At 43.4% G+C, this 16,388-nt stretch overlaps 1 protein-coding gene across 2 annotated transcripts in view; it reads right to left on the reverse strand.

Moving 5' to 3' along the window:
- Positions 1-1,642: 1,642 nt before the first annotated feature.
- ercc8 (excision repair cross-complementation group 8) overlaps positions 1,643-16,388 on the reverse strand; it is a 93,285-nt gene continuing 78,539 nt past the window's right edge. For both annotated transcript variants that reach the window (XM_070869232.1, XM_070869229.1), the window contains one exon: positions 1,643-3,024. In XM_070869232.1, coding sequence (XP_070725333.1) covers positions 2,956-3,024 — 69 coding nt within the window. In that variant the 3' untranslated portion in view covers positions 1,643-2,955. The remainder of the gene's footprint in view (positions 3,025-16,388) is intronic.

The following is a 16,388-nucleotide window of genomic DNA, read 5'->3' on the forward strand; positions in this document are numbered from 1 at the left end:
AGTCTGCTATCTGCCGCAGTTCAGCAACAATGGATTAGAGTTTAAGGATTCTTTTCTTCCAAGATCTTCACAAATGTTTCACAAGCAGGCCCACCAAACTATTCTAATTTTAAACTTGAGTCCACATTTAAAGTTAACTGTTCTTTGCCACACAGGCCAATTTATTTTCATAAATATATTTTGGACATGTCCTACTGGAATGAAGCATCCCCATTATTCTTCATTTCTATATATTCAAGTGCCATATAATAATTTTAAACCGCGGTCTAAGAAGCTGAAGCTATTTAAATTGTATTACTAGATAAATGAGTCATTTGACTTTGGTTAATATAATCATGAAAACGCTAATCATTAAGATCCACGGCGCGGCCCTGGACAACGTGGACCACTTCCCATATCTCGGGAGCCTCCTATCAGCAAGAGCAGGCATTGACGACGAGATCCAATACTGCCTCCAGTGCGCCAGTGCAACCTTCGGCTGCCTGAGGAAAAGAGTGTTTGAAGACCAGGCCCTCAAAACGGCCAACAAACTCATGGTCTACAGGGCTATAATAATACCCACCCTCCTATGTGGCTCATAAACATGGACCATGTACAGTAGACACCTCAAGTCGCTGGAGAAATACCACCAACGATGTCACCGCAAGATCCTACAAATTCCCTGGGAGGACAGACGCACCAACGTTAGCGTCCTCGACCAGGCCAACATCCCCAGCATTGAAGCACTGACCACACTTGATCAGCTCCGCTGGGCAGGCCACATTGTTCGCATGCCAGACACGAGACTCCCAAAGCAAGCGCTCTACTCAGAACTCCTTCACGGCAAACGAGCCAAAGGTGGGCAGCAGAAACATTACAAGGACACCCTCAAAGCCTCCCTGATAAAGTGCAACATCCCCACTGACACCTGGGAGTCCCTGGCTAAAGACCACCCTAAGTGGAGGAAATGCATCCGGGAGGGCGCAGAGCACCTCGAGTCTTGTCGCCGAGAGCATGCAGAAATCAAACGCAGACAGCGGAAAGAGCGTGCGGCAAACCTGTCCCACCCATCCTTTCCTTCAACGACTATCTGCCCCACCTGTGGCAGAAATTGTGGTTCTCGTATTGGACTGTGCAGCCACCTAAAAACTTATGTTAAGAGTGGAAGCAAGTCTTCCTAGATTCTGAGGGACTGCCTATGATGATGATGAATGTATGTGAAAGGGTTAGCAAATATTTGAACTCCTCAGGGTACACTAACATATGTAGTTTATACAAGAAGAGTCAAACCCTGGCACTTTTTAACAGGTTCACTGAATAATGATCAGTAGGAGGAATCCTGGTCACTTTTCCACATTTTGTCTATCCTTCCCAAGGGGCATTGAGGCAAGTTAGAATTGCATCGCAGCTAAATCAGCAGACTAGGGATCCTTCCTCGTCCCAGCCTAACATAATATAGTGACATAATCAAATTTCTGCTTTGGAAACTGCTGAAACTTAAAACCATGCAACATTCCACCCACTGTTGTAACTTACAAATGAATTCAATGCCTGCTATTATATCATTAAAATATGCAGTTCTGTTTAAGCATTGTATACTGTTACATTCTCCTGTTGTAATATATTTCTTCATGTAAATATAAATTAAGAAGGAACTCATAAGTAAAATAAGCTTTTTAATTTGTGTTTATTAAATGAACAAAGTGTTGTCTTCCAAAAAGCATGTCCAGTAGCCTAAATGGTATTTAACAGAATGCACTTAAAATGCACAAATCCAACATTTAAATTTAATCCCAGTACTCAATCTTCCAACCTTTCGAATTAAAAATGTCTTCTGTTCAAAACAAATGCTTCAATTTGTCAATATATAGAACAATCTTTTACATGTTTTATACTCTACTGGTCGAATAATTTACAGCAATTCAACTTTTCAATATTTCTTCTTTAAAGGTCAAACTTAAGAGTATATTTACGAGCCTTCATCACACACACTTAGAAAAATCTTCAGGCAGCTGCAGCAGAATGTAACCTAAACAAAATGGAAATAAACAAGCTGACCAGCAAAGTCAGGTATACACCACTGTACAATCACTAACTACAGTAGTCTGCAGTTTGATACTCAGGTTTATCCATCAATATCAAGTGATCTTACCCATAATCTGAATGCAAATTAGTTGTATCAAAGCAAAATAAATTCCAGTTATTTGAATTGTAGATCAGGCATATGAATGTGAGTGCATATGCATTTGGGGACAGGAACTACCTGGGAGTGATAAGTAGGTATTAATTTATACCAAGAATCATTCAACCTGGAAATGTCTTGTTATTCCTGGGTTAAGAAGTCAGTTCAATTATGAAAGATTATCCATCCTCAAAAATGTAAACATTGGAAATAAATCAGTGTGACATACTAAATATTATATAGGATTTCTTTTGTATTTTAAATCTTCATAGTTAATTAAGAACAATTTTATATTTCCGTCTCCCTTTGTGCCCAGAAGGAATCAGTTCCTGCTTCTGTACTATTCTGCCAGTGCTGGCAGACCTTCCAGTACCTCAAGCAACCATTCTTTGTAAATGAACCTAGGCAGTGACCGTCAGCAGGCTATCTGACTGTGAGCCGATAATGATCCAAACAAAGGCACTTTCCAGCAGGGGTAACTGGATAGTGGTCAATAGTTGGAAACAAGCCTGATGTTTTTTTCCCCCTCTTCCTAGGTCAGGAACAGAGACTGATTGTAGCACTCTAACAGCTCCCTTGGCTGAAGTCAGCTACCTCTCATGTGATCAATCTGGGTCTGTATAGCTTAGTACCATAACAGATGGTGCATTTACCTATCCAAGATGCTTCAGCTGAGCTGTAAATTTTAGCAAAGTAGCAGTATTCAATGTTTGAACAGTTTTGAACTATTCTACAGGTGTACACACATATTTGAAACAGTTTTTTGCCCTAAAAAAAAAAGAGTAAACCAAAATTCAGTTTTCATCATCACTGCTGCTCCATTCATCCTGGAAGACGCAATTCTGAGGTGTTCTAGTTTCAGACTGCAAAAAGAAAGGAAAATTAGTCAGCAGAAATTCATGTTTCATGACTTCAAATTGTTCAAATTTATTATTTACCCAACAAAATACATATTAAGTAGTTTAGACCTTTCTAAATATAAATTCTGATTAGATACTACTGAAATATTAATTTGTTTTTGCAGAATGAAATTTACTCAGATGATGGTGAATTACAATAGTTCAAAGGGTTGTATATATTATATAAATAAAAATAAAAATTTCTCTCCTTCCTCCTCCTTTACAAAAATTGCCATTTTTCTCAGATGCAACTAAGCAAAAAGACATCCCTATTGATGCCATCTCATAGTAGAATTACCAGAAGGGTATAGGGAGAGATGGGGGAAGCATTCCTTCATGTCTAGGCATTCCCTCATCACCTCAAAAATCTGAAAATACTTGACCTTAGATAAACTCATGCCAATCAAAGGAGAGACTGCATCTCAAAACCAATATCCTCCCAAGGATGCAATAGCTGCATGTAACATAACACATCTTTAAGGAACCAGATCAGATCTCTTACATAAGAACATAAGAATTAGGAACAGGAGTAGGCCATCTAGCCCCTCGAACCTGCTCCGCCATTCAATAAGATCATGGCTGATCTGGCCGTGGACTCAGCTCCACTTACCCGCCCTCTCCCTGTAACCCTTAATTCCCTTATTGGTTAAAAAATCTATCTATCTGTGACTTGAATACATTCAATGAGCTAGCCTCAACTGCTTCCTTGGGCAGAGAATTCCACAGATTCACAAACCTCTGGGAGAAGAAATTCCTTCTCAACTCGGTTTAAATTGGCTCCCCCGTATTTTGAGGCTGTGCCCCCTAGTTCTAGTCTCCCTGACCAGTGGAAACAACCTCTCTGCCTCTATCTTGTCTATCCCTTTCATTATTTTAAATGTTTCTATAAGATCACCCCTCATCCTTCTGAATTCCAACGAATAAAGACCCAGTCTACTCAATCTATCATCATAAGGTAACCCCCTCATCTCCGGAATCAGCCTAGTGAATCGTCTCTGTACCCCCTCCAAAGCCAGTATATCCTTCCTTAAGTAAGGTGACCAAAACTGCACGCAGTACTCCAGGTGCGGCCTTACCAATACCCTATACAGTTACAGCAGGACCTCCCTGCTTTTGTACTCCATCCCTCTCGCAATGAAGGCCAACATTCCATTCACCTTCCTGATTATCTGTTGCACCTGCAAACTAACTTTTTGGGATTCATGCACAAGGACCCCCAGGTCCCTCTGCACCTCAGCAAGTTGTAATTTCTCCCCATTCAAATAATATTCCCTTTTACTGTTTTTTTTCCCAAGGTGGATGACCTCACATTTTCCGACATTGTATTCCATCTGCCAAACCTTAGCCCATTCGCTTAACCTATCCAAATCTCTTTGCAGACTCTCTGAGTCCTCTACACAACCCGCTTTCCCACTAATCTTAATGTCATCTGCAAATTTTGTTACACTACACTCTGTCCCCTCTTCCAGGTCATCTATGTATATTGTAAACAGTTGTGGTCCCACCGATCCCTGTGGCACACCACTAACCACCGATTTCCAACCCGAAAAGGACCCATTTATCCCGACTCTCTGCTTTCTGTTCGCCAGCCAACTCTCTATCTATGCTAATACATTTCCTCTGACCCCGCGTACCTTTATCTTCTGCAGTAACCTTTTGTGTGGCACCTTATCGAATGCCTTTTGGAAATCTAAATACACCACATCCATCGGTACACCTCTATCCACCATGCTCGTTATATCCTCAAAGAATTCCAGTAAATTAGTTAAACATGATTTCCCCTTCATGAATCCATGCTGCGTCTGCTTGATTGCACTATTCCTATCCAGATGTCCCGCTATTTCTTCCTTAATGATAGTTTCAAGCATTTTCCCCACTACAGATGTTAAACTAACCGGCCTATAGTTACCTGCCTTTTGTCTGCCCCCTTTTTTAAACAGAGGCGTTACATTAGCTGCTTTCCAATCCGCTGGTACCTCCCCAGAGTCCAGAGAATTTTGGTAGATTATAACGAATGCATCTGCTATAACTTCCGCCATCTCTTTTAATACCCTGGGATGCATTTCATCAGGACCAGGGGACTTGTCGACCTTGAGTCCCATTAGCCTGTCCAGCACTACCCCCTAGTGATAGTCTCAAGGTCCTCCCTTCCCACATTCCTGTGACCAGCAATTTTTGGCATAGTTTTTGTGTCTTCCACTGTGAAGACCGAAGCAAAATAATTGTTTAAGGTCTTAGCCATTTCCACATTTCCCATTATTAAATCCCCCTTCTCATCTTCTAAGGGACCAACATTTACTTTAGTCACTCTTTTCCGTTTTATATATCTATTAAAGCTTTTACTATCTGTTTTTATGTTTTGCGCAAGTTTACCTTCGTAATCTATCTTTCCTTTCTTTATTGCTTTTTTAGTCATTCTTTGCTGTTGTTTAAAATTTTCCCAATCCTCTAGTTTCTCACTAACCTTGGCCACCTTATACGCATTGGTCTTTGATTTGATACTCTCCTTTATTTCCTTGGTTATCCACGGCTGGTTATCCCTTCTCTTACCGCCCTTCTTTTTCACTGGAATATATTTTTGTTGCGCACTATGAAAGAGCTCCTTAAAAGTCCTCCACTGTTCCTCAATTGTGCCACCGTTTGTCTGTGTTTCCAGTCTACTTTAGCCAACTCTGCCCTCATCCCACTGTAGTCCCCTTTGTTGAAGCATAGTACGCTCGTTTCTGACACTACTTCCTCACCCTCAATCTGTATTACAAATTCAACCATACTGTGATCACTCATTCCGAGAGGATCTTTTACTAGGAGATCGTTTATTTTTCCTGTCTCATTACACAGGACCAGATCTAAGATAGCTTGCTCCCTTGTAGGTTCTGTTACATACTGTTCTAAGAAACAATCCCGTATGCATTCTATGAATTCCTCCTCCAGGCTACCCCGTGCGATCTCTTCTGGGATCAGTGCACCCCTTTCAATTAATCTGGCCCAATTCATTTAAAAAAAAAAATGTGTGCATTTTATTATCAAAATGAGGGATTTTAATGCTGGGAATGGAACACTTTCTATTTTAGGTACCTAGTGCCAGCATCAAGCACACATATACAGAGTAAACTTCCCTGCACTCTGTCCCAAGAATGTGCCTCAACCCAAAACTGATGGCCTACATCCTACGGTTTTAAAAGAGGAGGCTACAGAGATAGTGGATGCATTGGTTTTGATCTTCTAGAATTCCCTAGATTCTAGAACGGTTCCCACGGATTGGAAGGTAGCAAATGTAACCCCGCCAGTCAAGAAAGGAGGGAGAAAGAAAATAGGGAACTATAGACCAGTTAGCCTGACATCAGCAGTAGGGAAATTGCTACAATCTATTATTAGGGACATGGTAACAGGGCACTTAGAACGTCATAATGTGATTGGACATAGTCATCACAGATTTATGAATCCAAGAGTTTTTTTGAGGTTGTAACCAGCAGGGTAGATAAGGGGGAACCAGTGAATGTGGTATATTTGGAATTTCAGAAAGCATTCAATGAGGTTATAACAAGAGGTCAATTACACAAAATTAGGGCTCATGGGATGTGGGTAATATATTAGCATGGATTGAGGATTGGTTAACTGACAGACAACAGGGAGTATGAATAAACGGGTCATTTTCAGGTTGGCCGGCTGTAACCAGTGGGGCACCACAAAGATGTGCTGTATCCCCATCTTCGCTGCCATGTTAGTGAAGCTCCATGACAGGAAAAGAAAGAGAGACTTGCATTTATATAGCGCCTTTCACGACCACCGGACATCTCAAAGCACTTTAGAGCCAATGAAGTACCTTTGGAGTGTAGTTACTGTTGTAATGTGGGAAATGTGGCAGCCAATTTACACACAGCAAGCTCCCACAAACAGCAATGAAATAATGACCAAAAATCTGTTTTTGTTATGTTGATTGAGGGATAAATATTGGCCAGGCAACCGGGGGTAACTCCCCAGCTCTTCTTCTGGGATCTTTTATGTCCACCTGAGATAGCAGGCCTCAGTTTAACGTCTCATCCGAAAGGCAGCACCTCCAACAGTGCAGCACTCCCTCAGCACTGCACTGGACTGTCAGCCTAGATTTATGTGCACAAGTCCCTGGTGTGGAATTTAAACCCACAACCTTCTGACTCAGAGGCGAGTGTGCTATCCACTGAACCACAGCAGAGAGTTGCAAACATCCTTCCTTTACTTTTGGCCGCACAGGAGATTGCCAATTTAGAACAGTTTTTTTTCTATGAACCCATGTCCAAAAAGAACTGGGCTGCTTTGAACCCATTCAGTCTGCAACTGAACCCAGATTAGAGGTGAAAGACCTTGCCCAATGTGCCATCCAGTATTCATCTCTTCTAGTTAATCACTTCAAAATTGTATCTTGAGAAGGAAATATAGCTGGGCTACCTGTTCAAAGACAACATACTTTAGCCTGTCTGTCATATAGCCAGTCTTCTGGTACAATTACTCTTATTTCCAAGACCCACCAATCTCTGATTGCTTGAAAATGGAATAAGAGACCAAAGCAGAGATCACAGAAAATTGCGCAAACCACCCATTTTACTTTCTTTTGAGCTGGCCACAAGCAATTATCTACACAAAGGTCAAATAAAATGATACATGCGTATCCTACACCAGAATGTCTTGGCCCCTCCAACAGGCAGCCGTTGGAGACCTTCTCCACATCTTGACCCAAAGTCCAGTAAACAAATGGCGAAAATTATCATAGTGCATCCTAGTGGGACCGCCTGGGAAAGCTGGCGGTCCGAGCTGTACTGGCCGCAGTGAGGGAAGGAATGTCTACCTGAAGTAAGTGTGATTGTTTTTTTAAAAAATTTTGCGATTTATGTTGATGTGGCATCAGTAAGGTATTGGGAATGTTTTTGGTGCTTTTCTTTTGCCAATTTTCTTCACCCCACCAGGGAGGCCTCTCTTAGGGCGCTCCGAGGCTTTGGATTTTCAGTTGCTCAGCCGGCCTGGTGCCCCAAGAGGTGTAGAAACATAGAAACATAGAAAATAGGTGCAGCAGTAGGCCATTCGGCCCTTCGAGCCTGCACCGCCATTCATTGAGTTCATGGCTGAACATGCAACTTCAGTACCCCATTCTTGCTTTCTCGCCATGCCCCTTGATTCCCCTAGTAGTAAGGACTACATCTCACTCCTTTTTGAATATATTTAGCGAATTGGTCTCAACAACTTCCTGTGGTAGAGAATTCCACAGGTTCACCACTCTCTGGGTGAAAAAGTTTCTCCTCATCTCGGTCCTAAATGGCTTACCCCTTATCCTTAGGCTGTGACCCCTGGTTCTGGACTTCCCCAACATTGGGAGCATTCTTCCTGCATCTAACCTGTCTAAACCCGTCAGAAACACCTCCCTTAGTGCTCTGTTCCACATTCAGGGCCCAGCTGATTAATTTCCACCCCTTGCTTTCTATTCTCAACTGGAGAAACTAAGGTGTGGAACCCAGTCTTCACCAATATTTACACATTTTCCTACAGGGAGCTTCATTCCTCATCTAGAGCAGTCTATGAAAACAGACATGTAGGAAATAAAACTTTGTAAAAACATTGATTCGAACATAGCATAAAAATGAACACAAAAAATAACAGATCATATTTCACGAGTGTCTTCCCACAACACTAACTCTTGGTAGTTAACCAACCAATTCACAGAAATACTTATTGGCCTGACTATTTGACAGATGTAGAGACCTACTTTGAAGGGGAAGAATATAGAAGGAAGTAAAATTGTCAGTTTGTTTTTAAAATTATGGTTGTGTTTCTGGTTCAACTGGATGAAAAGTTATTCTCTTATTTAGGGTACACCTGAAAAAAAATATTACAAATGGATTGTCCTGAAACTACCCTGGGATAATTTCTCACAGTAATAATTAATTTGGTTGATACTGATCATTTTGTTTGCATCCATATATTTAACCCTCCGCCCCTCCCTAATGTTCTCTCCTGAAGGCACTGACTCACATTGCAATACAGTTCCCTGCAGTACTTAACACACATTTACAGCGCAATAAGCTCCCCGCTGGAGTGGAACTAAACTACAGAATCAGTGGGAACCTGTTCAACCTGCGCTGTCTCCAGGCCAGATCCAAGACCACCCCAACCTCTGTCGTCGAGCTACAGTACGTGGACGACGTCTGCGTCTGCACGCACATACAGAGGCCGCACTCCAGGGCATAGTCGGCGTATTTACTGAGGCGTACGAAAGCATGGGCCTTACACTAAACATACGTAAGACAAAGGTCCTTCACCAGCCTGTCCTCACCGCACAGCACTGCCCTCCAGTCATCAAGATCCACGGCGCGGCCCTGGACACCGTGGACCACTTCCCATATCTCGGGAGCCTCCTATCAACAAGAGTAGGCATCGACGATGAGAAACAACACTGCCTCCATTGCGCCAGTGCAGCCTTCGGTCGCCTGAGGAAAAGAGTGTTTGAAGACCAGGCCCTCCAAACTGCCACTAAGCTCATGGTCTACAGGGTTGTAGTAATACCCGCCCTCCTGTATGGCTCAGAGATCATGTACAGTAGACACCTCAAGTTGCTGGAGAAATATCACCAAAGATGTCTCCACAAGATCCGACAAATCCCCTGGGAAGACAGACACACCAAGGTTAGCGTCCTCGACCAGGCCAACATCCCCAGCATTGAAGCACTGACCACACTTGATCAGCTCCGCTGGGCAGGCCACATTGTTTGCAAGCCAGAAATAAGACTCCCAAAGCAAGCGCCCTACTCGGAACTCCTTCACGGCAAATGAGCCAAAGGTGGGCAGAGGAACCGTTACAAGGACATCCTCAAAGCCGCCCTGATAAAGTGCAACATCCCCACTGACACCTGGGAGTCCCTGGCCAAAGATTGCCCTAGGTGGAGGAAGTGCATCCGGGAGGGCGCTGAGCACCTCGAAGCTTATCGCTGAGAGCATGCAAAAATCAAGCGCAGGCAGCGGAAAGAGTGTGCGGCAAACCTGTCCCATCCATCCTTTTCCTCAACGACTATCTGTCCCACCTGTGACAGGGACTGTGGTTCTCGTATTGGACAGTTCAGCCACCTAAGGACTCATTTTTAGAATGGAAGCAAGTCTTCCTCAATTCCGAGGGACTGCCTATGATGATGAGCCATGATGGTGAGTACTGGAGAGGCAATACAATCAAACCGAATCCTTTTTTCACCAGATATCTATACACATCTGTTTTCCAGTGGAAAGTGATCAGATATGGTAACCCTGACTCATTTTCCTCTCTTTAGCCTGGATGATTCTGAAACCAATTGCAGACCCTCAATGCTAACTGAGATCAGGTGACTCTACACAAATCAGAATCAAACCCGAGACTTTCCGGGTTTGTGTGGCTCAGTTCCAAACTATGCCATGCAAATCCAGGAGCTCAATGTTTCAATATTTATAAAACGAAGACACCACAATGTTTTGCCCATAAAGCAGTATGTGTGTTTATGCCCGCAAATTCCCCACATGACAAGTCATTGATCTCAGCTCATGCCAACCAGAGGCCAAGGATTTCCTCAATTAGAGAGAAAGACCGGAACCAATGTCCTCGGGGAAGTGTTTGCTAGTGCTATTGGGGAGGTATTAAACTAATATCGCAGGGGGATGAGAACCTATTCAGAGAGACAGAGGGAAGTAGAATGGGGGCAGAAGCAAAAGATAGAAAGAAGAAAAGTAAAAGTGGAGGGCAGAGAAACCCAAGGCAAAAAGAAAAAAAGGGCCACATTACAGCAAAATTCTAAAGGGGCAAAGTGTGTTAGAAAGACAAGCCTGAAGGCTCTGTGCCTCAATGCAAGGAGTATTCGGAATAAGGTGCACGAATTAACTGCGCAGATAGCAGTTAACGGGTATGATGTAATTGGCATCACGGAGACATGGCTCCAGGGTGACCAAGGCTGAGAACTCAACATCCAAGGGTATTCAACACGTAGGAAGGGTAGACAGAAAGGAAAAGGAGGCGGGGTGGCATTGCTGGTTAAAGAAGAAATTAATGCAATAGTAAGAAAGGACATTAGCTTGGATGATGTGGAATTGGTATGGGTGGAGCTGCGGAATACCAAAGGGCAGAAAACGCTAGTGGGAGTTGTGTACAGACCACCAAACAGTAGTAGTAAGGTTGGGGACAGCATCAAACAAGAAATTAGGGATGCATGCATTAAAGATACAGCAGTTATCATGGGTGACTTTAATCTACATATTGATTGAGCTAACCAAACTGGTAGAAATGCGGTGGAGGAGGATATCCTGGAGTGTATTAGGGATGGTTTTCGAGGAACCAACTAAGGAGCTGGCCATCCTAGACTGGGTGATGTGGAATGATAAAGGACTAATTAGCAATCTTGTTGTGCGAGGACTCTTGGGGAAGAGTGACCATAATATGGTCGAATTCTTCATTAAGATGGAGAGTGACACAGTTAATTCAGAAACTAGGGTCCTGAACTTAAGGAAAGGAAACTTCGATGGTTTGAGGCGTGAATTGGCTAGAATAGACTGGCAAATGATACTTAAAGGTTGACGGTGGATAGACAATGGCAAACATTTAAAGATCACATGGATGAACTTCAGCAATTGTACATCCCTGTCTGGAGTAAAAATAAAACGGGGAAGGTGGCTCAACTGTGGCTAACAAGGGAAATTAAGGATAGTGTTAAATCCAAGGAAGAGGCATATAAATTGGCCAGAAAAAGCAACAAACCTGAGGATTGGGAGAAATTTAGAATTCAGCAGAGGAGGACAAAGGGTTTAATTAAGAGGGGGAAAATAGAGTGAAGAAGTTTGCCAGGAACATAAAAACTGACTGCAAAAGCTTCTATAAATATGTGAAGAGAAACGTAGGTTCCTTGCAGTCGGATTCGGGTGAATTTATAATGGGGAACAAAGAAATGGCAGACCAACTGAACAAATACTTTGGTTCTCTCTTCACGAAGGAAGACACAAATAACCTTCCGGAAGTACTAGGGGACAGTGGGTCTAGTGAGAAGGAGGAACTGAAGGATATCCTTATTAGGCAGGAAATTGTGTTAGGGAAATTGATGGGATTGAAGGCCGATAAATCCCCGGGGCCTGATAGCCTGCATCCCAGAGTACTTAAGGAAGTGGCCCTACAAATAGTGGGTGCATTGGTGATCATTTTCAGACAGTCTATCGACTTTGGATCAGTTCCTATGGACTGGAGGGTAGCTAATGTAACACCACTTTTTAAAAAGGAAGAGAGAGAGAAAGCGGGTAATTATAGACTGGTTAGCCTGACATCAGTAGTGGGGAAAATGTTGGAATCAATTATTAAGGATGAAACAGCAGTGCATTTGGAAAGCAGTGACAGGATCGGTCCAAGTCAGCATGGATTCATGAAGGGGAAATCATGCTTGACAAATCTTCTGGAATTTTTTGAGGATGTAACTAGTAGAGTGGACAAGGGAGAACCAGTGGATGTGGTGTATTTGGACTTTCGAAAGACTTTTGACAAGGTCCCACACAAGAGATTGGTGTGCAAAATCAAAGCACATGGTATTGGGGGTAATATACTGACGTGGATAGAGACAGGAAGCAGAGAGTCGGAATAAACGGGTCCTTTTCAGAATGGCAGGCAGTGACCAGTGGAGTGCCGCAGGGCTCAGTGCTGGGACCCCAGCTATTTACAATATACATCAATGATTTGGATGAAGGAATTGAGTGTAATATCTCCAAGTTTGCAGATGATACTGAACTGGGTGGCGGTGTGAGCTGTGAGGGGGATGCTAGGAGGCTGTAGGGTGACTTGGACAGGTTAGGTGAGTGGGCAAATGCATGGCAGATGCAGTTTCATGTGGATAAATGTGAGGTTATCCACTTTGGGGGCAAAAACGCGAAGACAGAATATTATCTGAATGGTGGCAGATTAGGAAAAGGGGAGATGCAACGAGACCTGGGTGTCATGGTTCATCAGTCATTGAAAGTTGGCATACAGGTACAGCAGGCGGTGAAGAAGGCAAATGGTATGTTGGCCTTCATAGCTAGAGGATTTGAGTATCGAAGCAGGGAGGTCTTGCTGCAGTTGTACAGGGCCTTGGTGAGGCCTCACCTGGAATATTGTGTTCAGTTTTGGTCTCCTAATCTGAGGAAGGACGTTCTTGCTATTGAGGGAGTGCCGCGAAGGTTCACCATACTGATTCCCGGGATGGTTGGACTGACATATGAGGAGAGACTGGATCAACTGGGCCTTTATACATTGGAATTTAGAAGGACGAGAGGGGATCTCATAGAAACATATAAGATTCTGACCGGACGGGACAGGTTAGATGCGGGTAGAATGTTCCCGATGTTGGGGAAGTCCAGAACCAGGGGACATAGTCTTAGGATAAGGGGTAGGCCATTTAGGACTGAGATGAGGAGAAACTTCTTCACTCAGAGAGTTGTTAACCTGTGGAATTCCCTGCCGCAGAGAGTTGTTGATGCCAGTTCATTGGATATATTCAAGAAGGTGTTAGATATGGCCCTTATGGCTAAGGGGATCAAGGGGTATGGAGAGAAAACAGGAAAGGGGTACTGAGGGAATGATCAGCCATGATCTTATTGAATGGTGGTGCAGGCTCAAAGGACCGAATGGCCTACTCCTGCACCTATTTTCTATGTTTCTATGAGTCTGTCAGCTGGTTCCAGTGAACCAATAGCAGAAATCTTAGTCAGAGAAGGTGCTTCACAACAGGGAGAAGGAACATGGGGTGGGATAATACTTAAAAATATTAAAATAATTTACATATGTAAACAGCACCATCATCATCATAGATAGTCCCTCGTGGTTGAGGATGACTTACTCCCACACTAAAAATGAGTACTCAGGTGACTGATGATCTCATTTTAAATGGTGGAAGATGCCTGTGTGTGAATTCTTTTAACGCGGGGTGACCATCACACCGGTTTGACGGAACAAGGTCTTGGGTCCAGTGGCAAGGGGATCCAAGACAACTGGAGACCAGGCTCCGCCGCATATGCCAATACATATGCACAAACTCAAACATGCTCCTACCGTCCTTCCTTCCTCCTTCCCACAGGACTTCTCTCTACGTGGAATTCATAGTACGCAATGTGAGCCTTACGACCTCACAGTCTCGCTATTGGCCCATGCTGCGCCTTCCTTTGGTCTTGTCCAAGCTGCTCCACCTCTGGGCTCCGACCTCTCCACCTCGTCTGTCCTCTCCTCTCCTCGCCTGTCCCGGCCTCTGCTTCTCCCGCTCCCGACCCCTCCACTAGGCACTACCACGCTCCAAGAGCTGCCACCAATCATCTACTTTCATTCTGATGACGTCTAATTTTGGTTTTATCACCCTCTCGAGACCGTTGTTGATTCTGCTGCTGCTAGCTTTTTATGATTTGCCCACAGCTTCAGCCTCGTGCTCCAAACTGCTCCTCTGACTGTCCCACGAAGTCTGGCTTTTTAAAATTTGCCCACAGCTCCAGCCTCGTTCTCCAAACTGCTCAACTGTGCTACACCAGCTAAATTTTTTGGGGGTCTAGCTACTGACAATTAGCATTAACAATAAAATCCAATTAAATAATAAGTAAATACAATTTATCAAACTAGTTGGTCAAAAGGAGGCACTATATATGAATCTCTCTACAGTAAATTCAGCACACAATACAAGTTTTAATATTTTTAAAAACAGCTAAAGGATTAGCTTGAGACTGACAGCAACGAATATGTATACAGGTTGAACCTACCTTATCTGGCACCCTGGGGACCTGGCCTGTGCCAAATAAGGGATTTTGCTGGATAAAGGGAGGTCAGTCCAAGGGCGGCGGGGAGAGGCGGGGGGGCGCAGGGGGAGAAGGAGGTCGGTGCCCCGGGCGGCCCCAAAATGTCAGCGCAGCCCCCGGCGGGCCAAGTGTCGGCGGGCTGAGTGTCGGCACAGGCCCCGGTGGGCTCAGTGTCGTCATGACCCCCGCTAGGCTGAGTGTCAGCATGGCCCCAGAGTCGGGGTGGAGGTCGGCCACGTGCTGCGCATGCGCCCCTGGCCACCAGAATCATGTTGGACGAGGGGTGGTGCCAGATAAGAGCGATCCAACCTGTATTTCTAATTGAGCCCAAAATAAACTAAGATTTGTTTCACAATGTGTACCATATCTGAATTGCAATTACATATTGGTGTGAAGTCACAATGTAAAATACATAGATCATGCATGACAAAAAAAAAGACATGACTCAGCGATATATGCTCCTCCATTACTGGAATGCTGTCCCATAAGCAAAACATTTTTACAGGTTACATTGCTGCAGTGAATGTCTCAAACAAGAATGCATGAAAAGCAACATGAAAATCTTGAGAGTCAAGGTCTGGAAATCTCATAACACAAATAGTGTTTTACAAGGACCTTTCTGGTATATTTTTGACCATATTTTCAATACTATTTTCTTCCCCTTATTTAATAAGCCATTCAATAACTACAACACTACAATGTTCTCAAGACAACTAGGGCGGGCAATAAATGCCGGCCTTGCCAGTGACGCCGATATCCTGAGACTGACTAAAAAAAAAAGAGGGAAATGGAGTTGGTCAGTATCTATGTTTTAATTTTTAGTGTGAATTAACTGTAAATTAGTTCCTGCTTAAACTACAAGAACAAACTTGTAATTATATATTGTCTTTCACATCCTTAGGACATCTCAAAGCACTTCACAGCCAATTAAGTACATTGAAGTGTAGTCATATTTTAGACAACTTCAGTAAACTCAACAGTCAATCCGGGTACAGCATTGTCCCAGAAGTAGCAGTGTTTTGGTTGAGGGATAAATGTTGGCCTGGGCACCAGGAGAACGCCGTGGTCTTCTTCAAATAATGCCACGGAATCTTTTATGTCACATGAGGGGCAGACAGGATCTTGGTTTAAGGTCTCATTCAAAAGAAGGACCTCCCTCTCTACTGCACGAAAGTAACTGCCTAGATTATATGCTTAAGTTTCTGGAGCAGGGCTTGTTGAACCCGTGACCTTATGACTCAGAGCTCATCACCGAGCCAAGGCTGCAACTACATTGGTCTTTTACCAAAATATTCCCATGAAGAACTGAATATCCTAAGACCTTCAATCTAAAGAACTAGTCCTCTTGTGACTCACATAGTTATTTTGTTTCAAGTGGAATTCTTTACCCTCAGTTACCTTTCTGTGTTTGTAAGAACTGAATGCTTTGCTTTTGGTCTCGCAATAAATGCTTTCTAGATTGAAGGAATTACTGGTATTTGTACCACAGCATTTTCAGGGATCAAGATTTATGTTTGTTACTATCATGTATGTACATTCTGTTTGTAGCCACCA

This window comes from Pristiophorus japonicus, chromosome 2, assembly GCF_044704955.1.
Source record: "Pristiophorus japonicus isolate sPriJap1 chromosome 2, sPriJap1.hap1, whole genome shotgun sequence".
Classification (NCBI taxonomy): Eukaryota; Metazoa; Chordata; class Chondrichthyes; family Pristiophoridae; genus Pristiophorus; species Pristiophorus japonicus.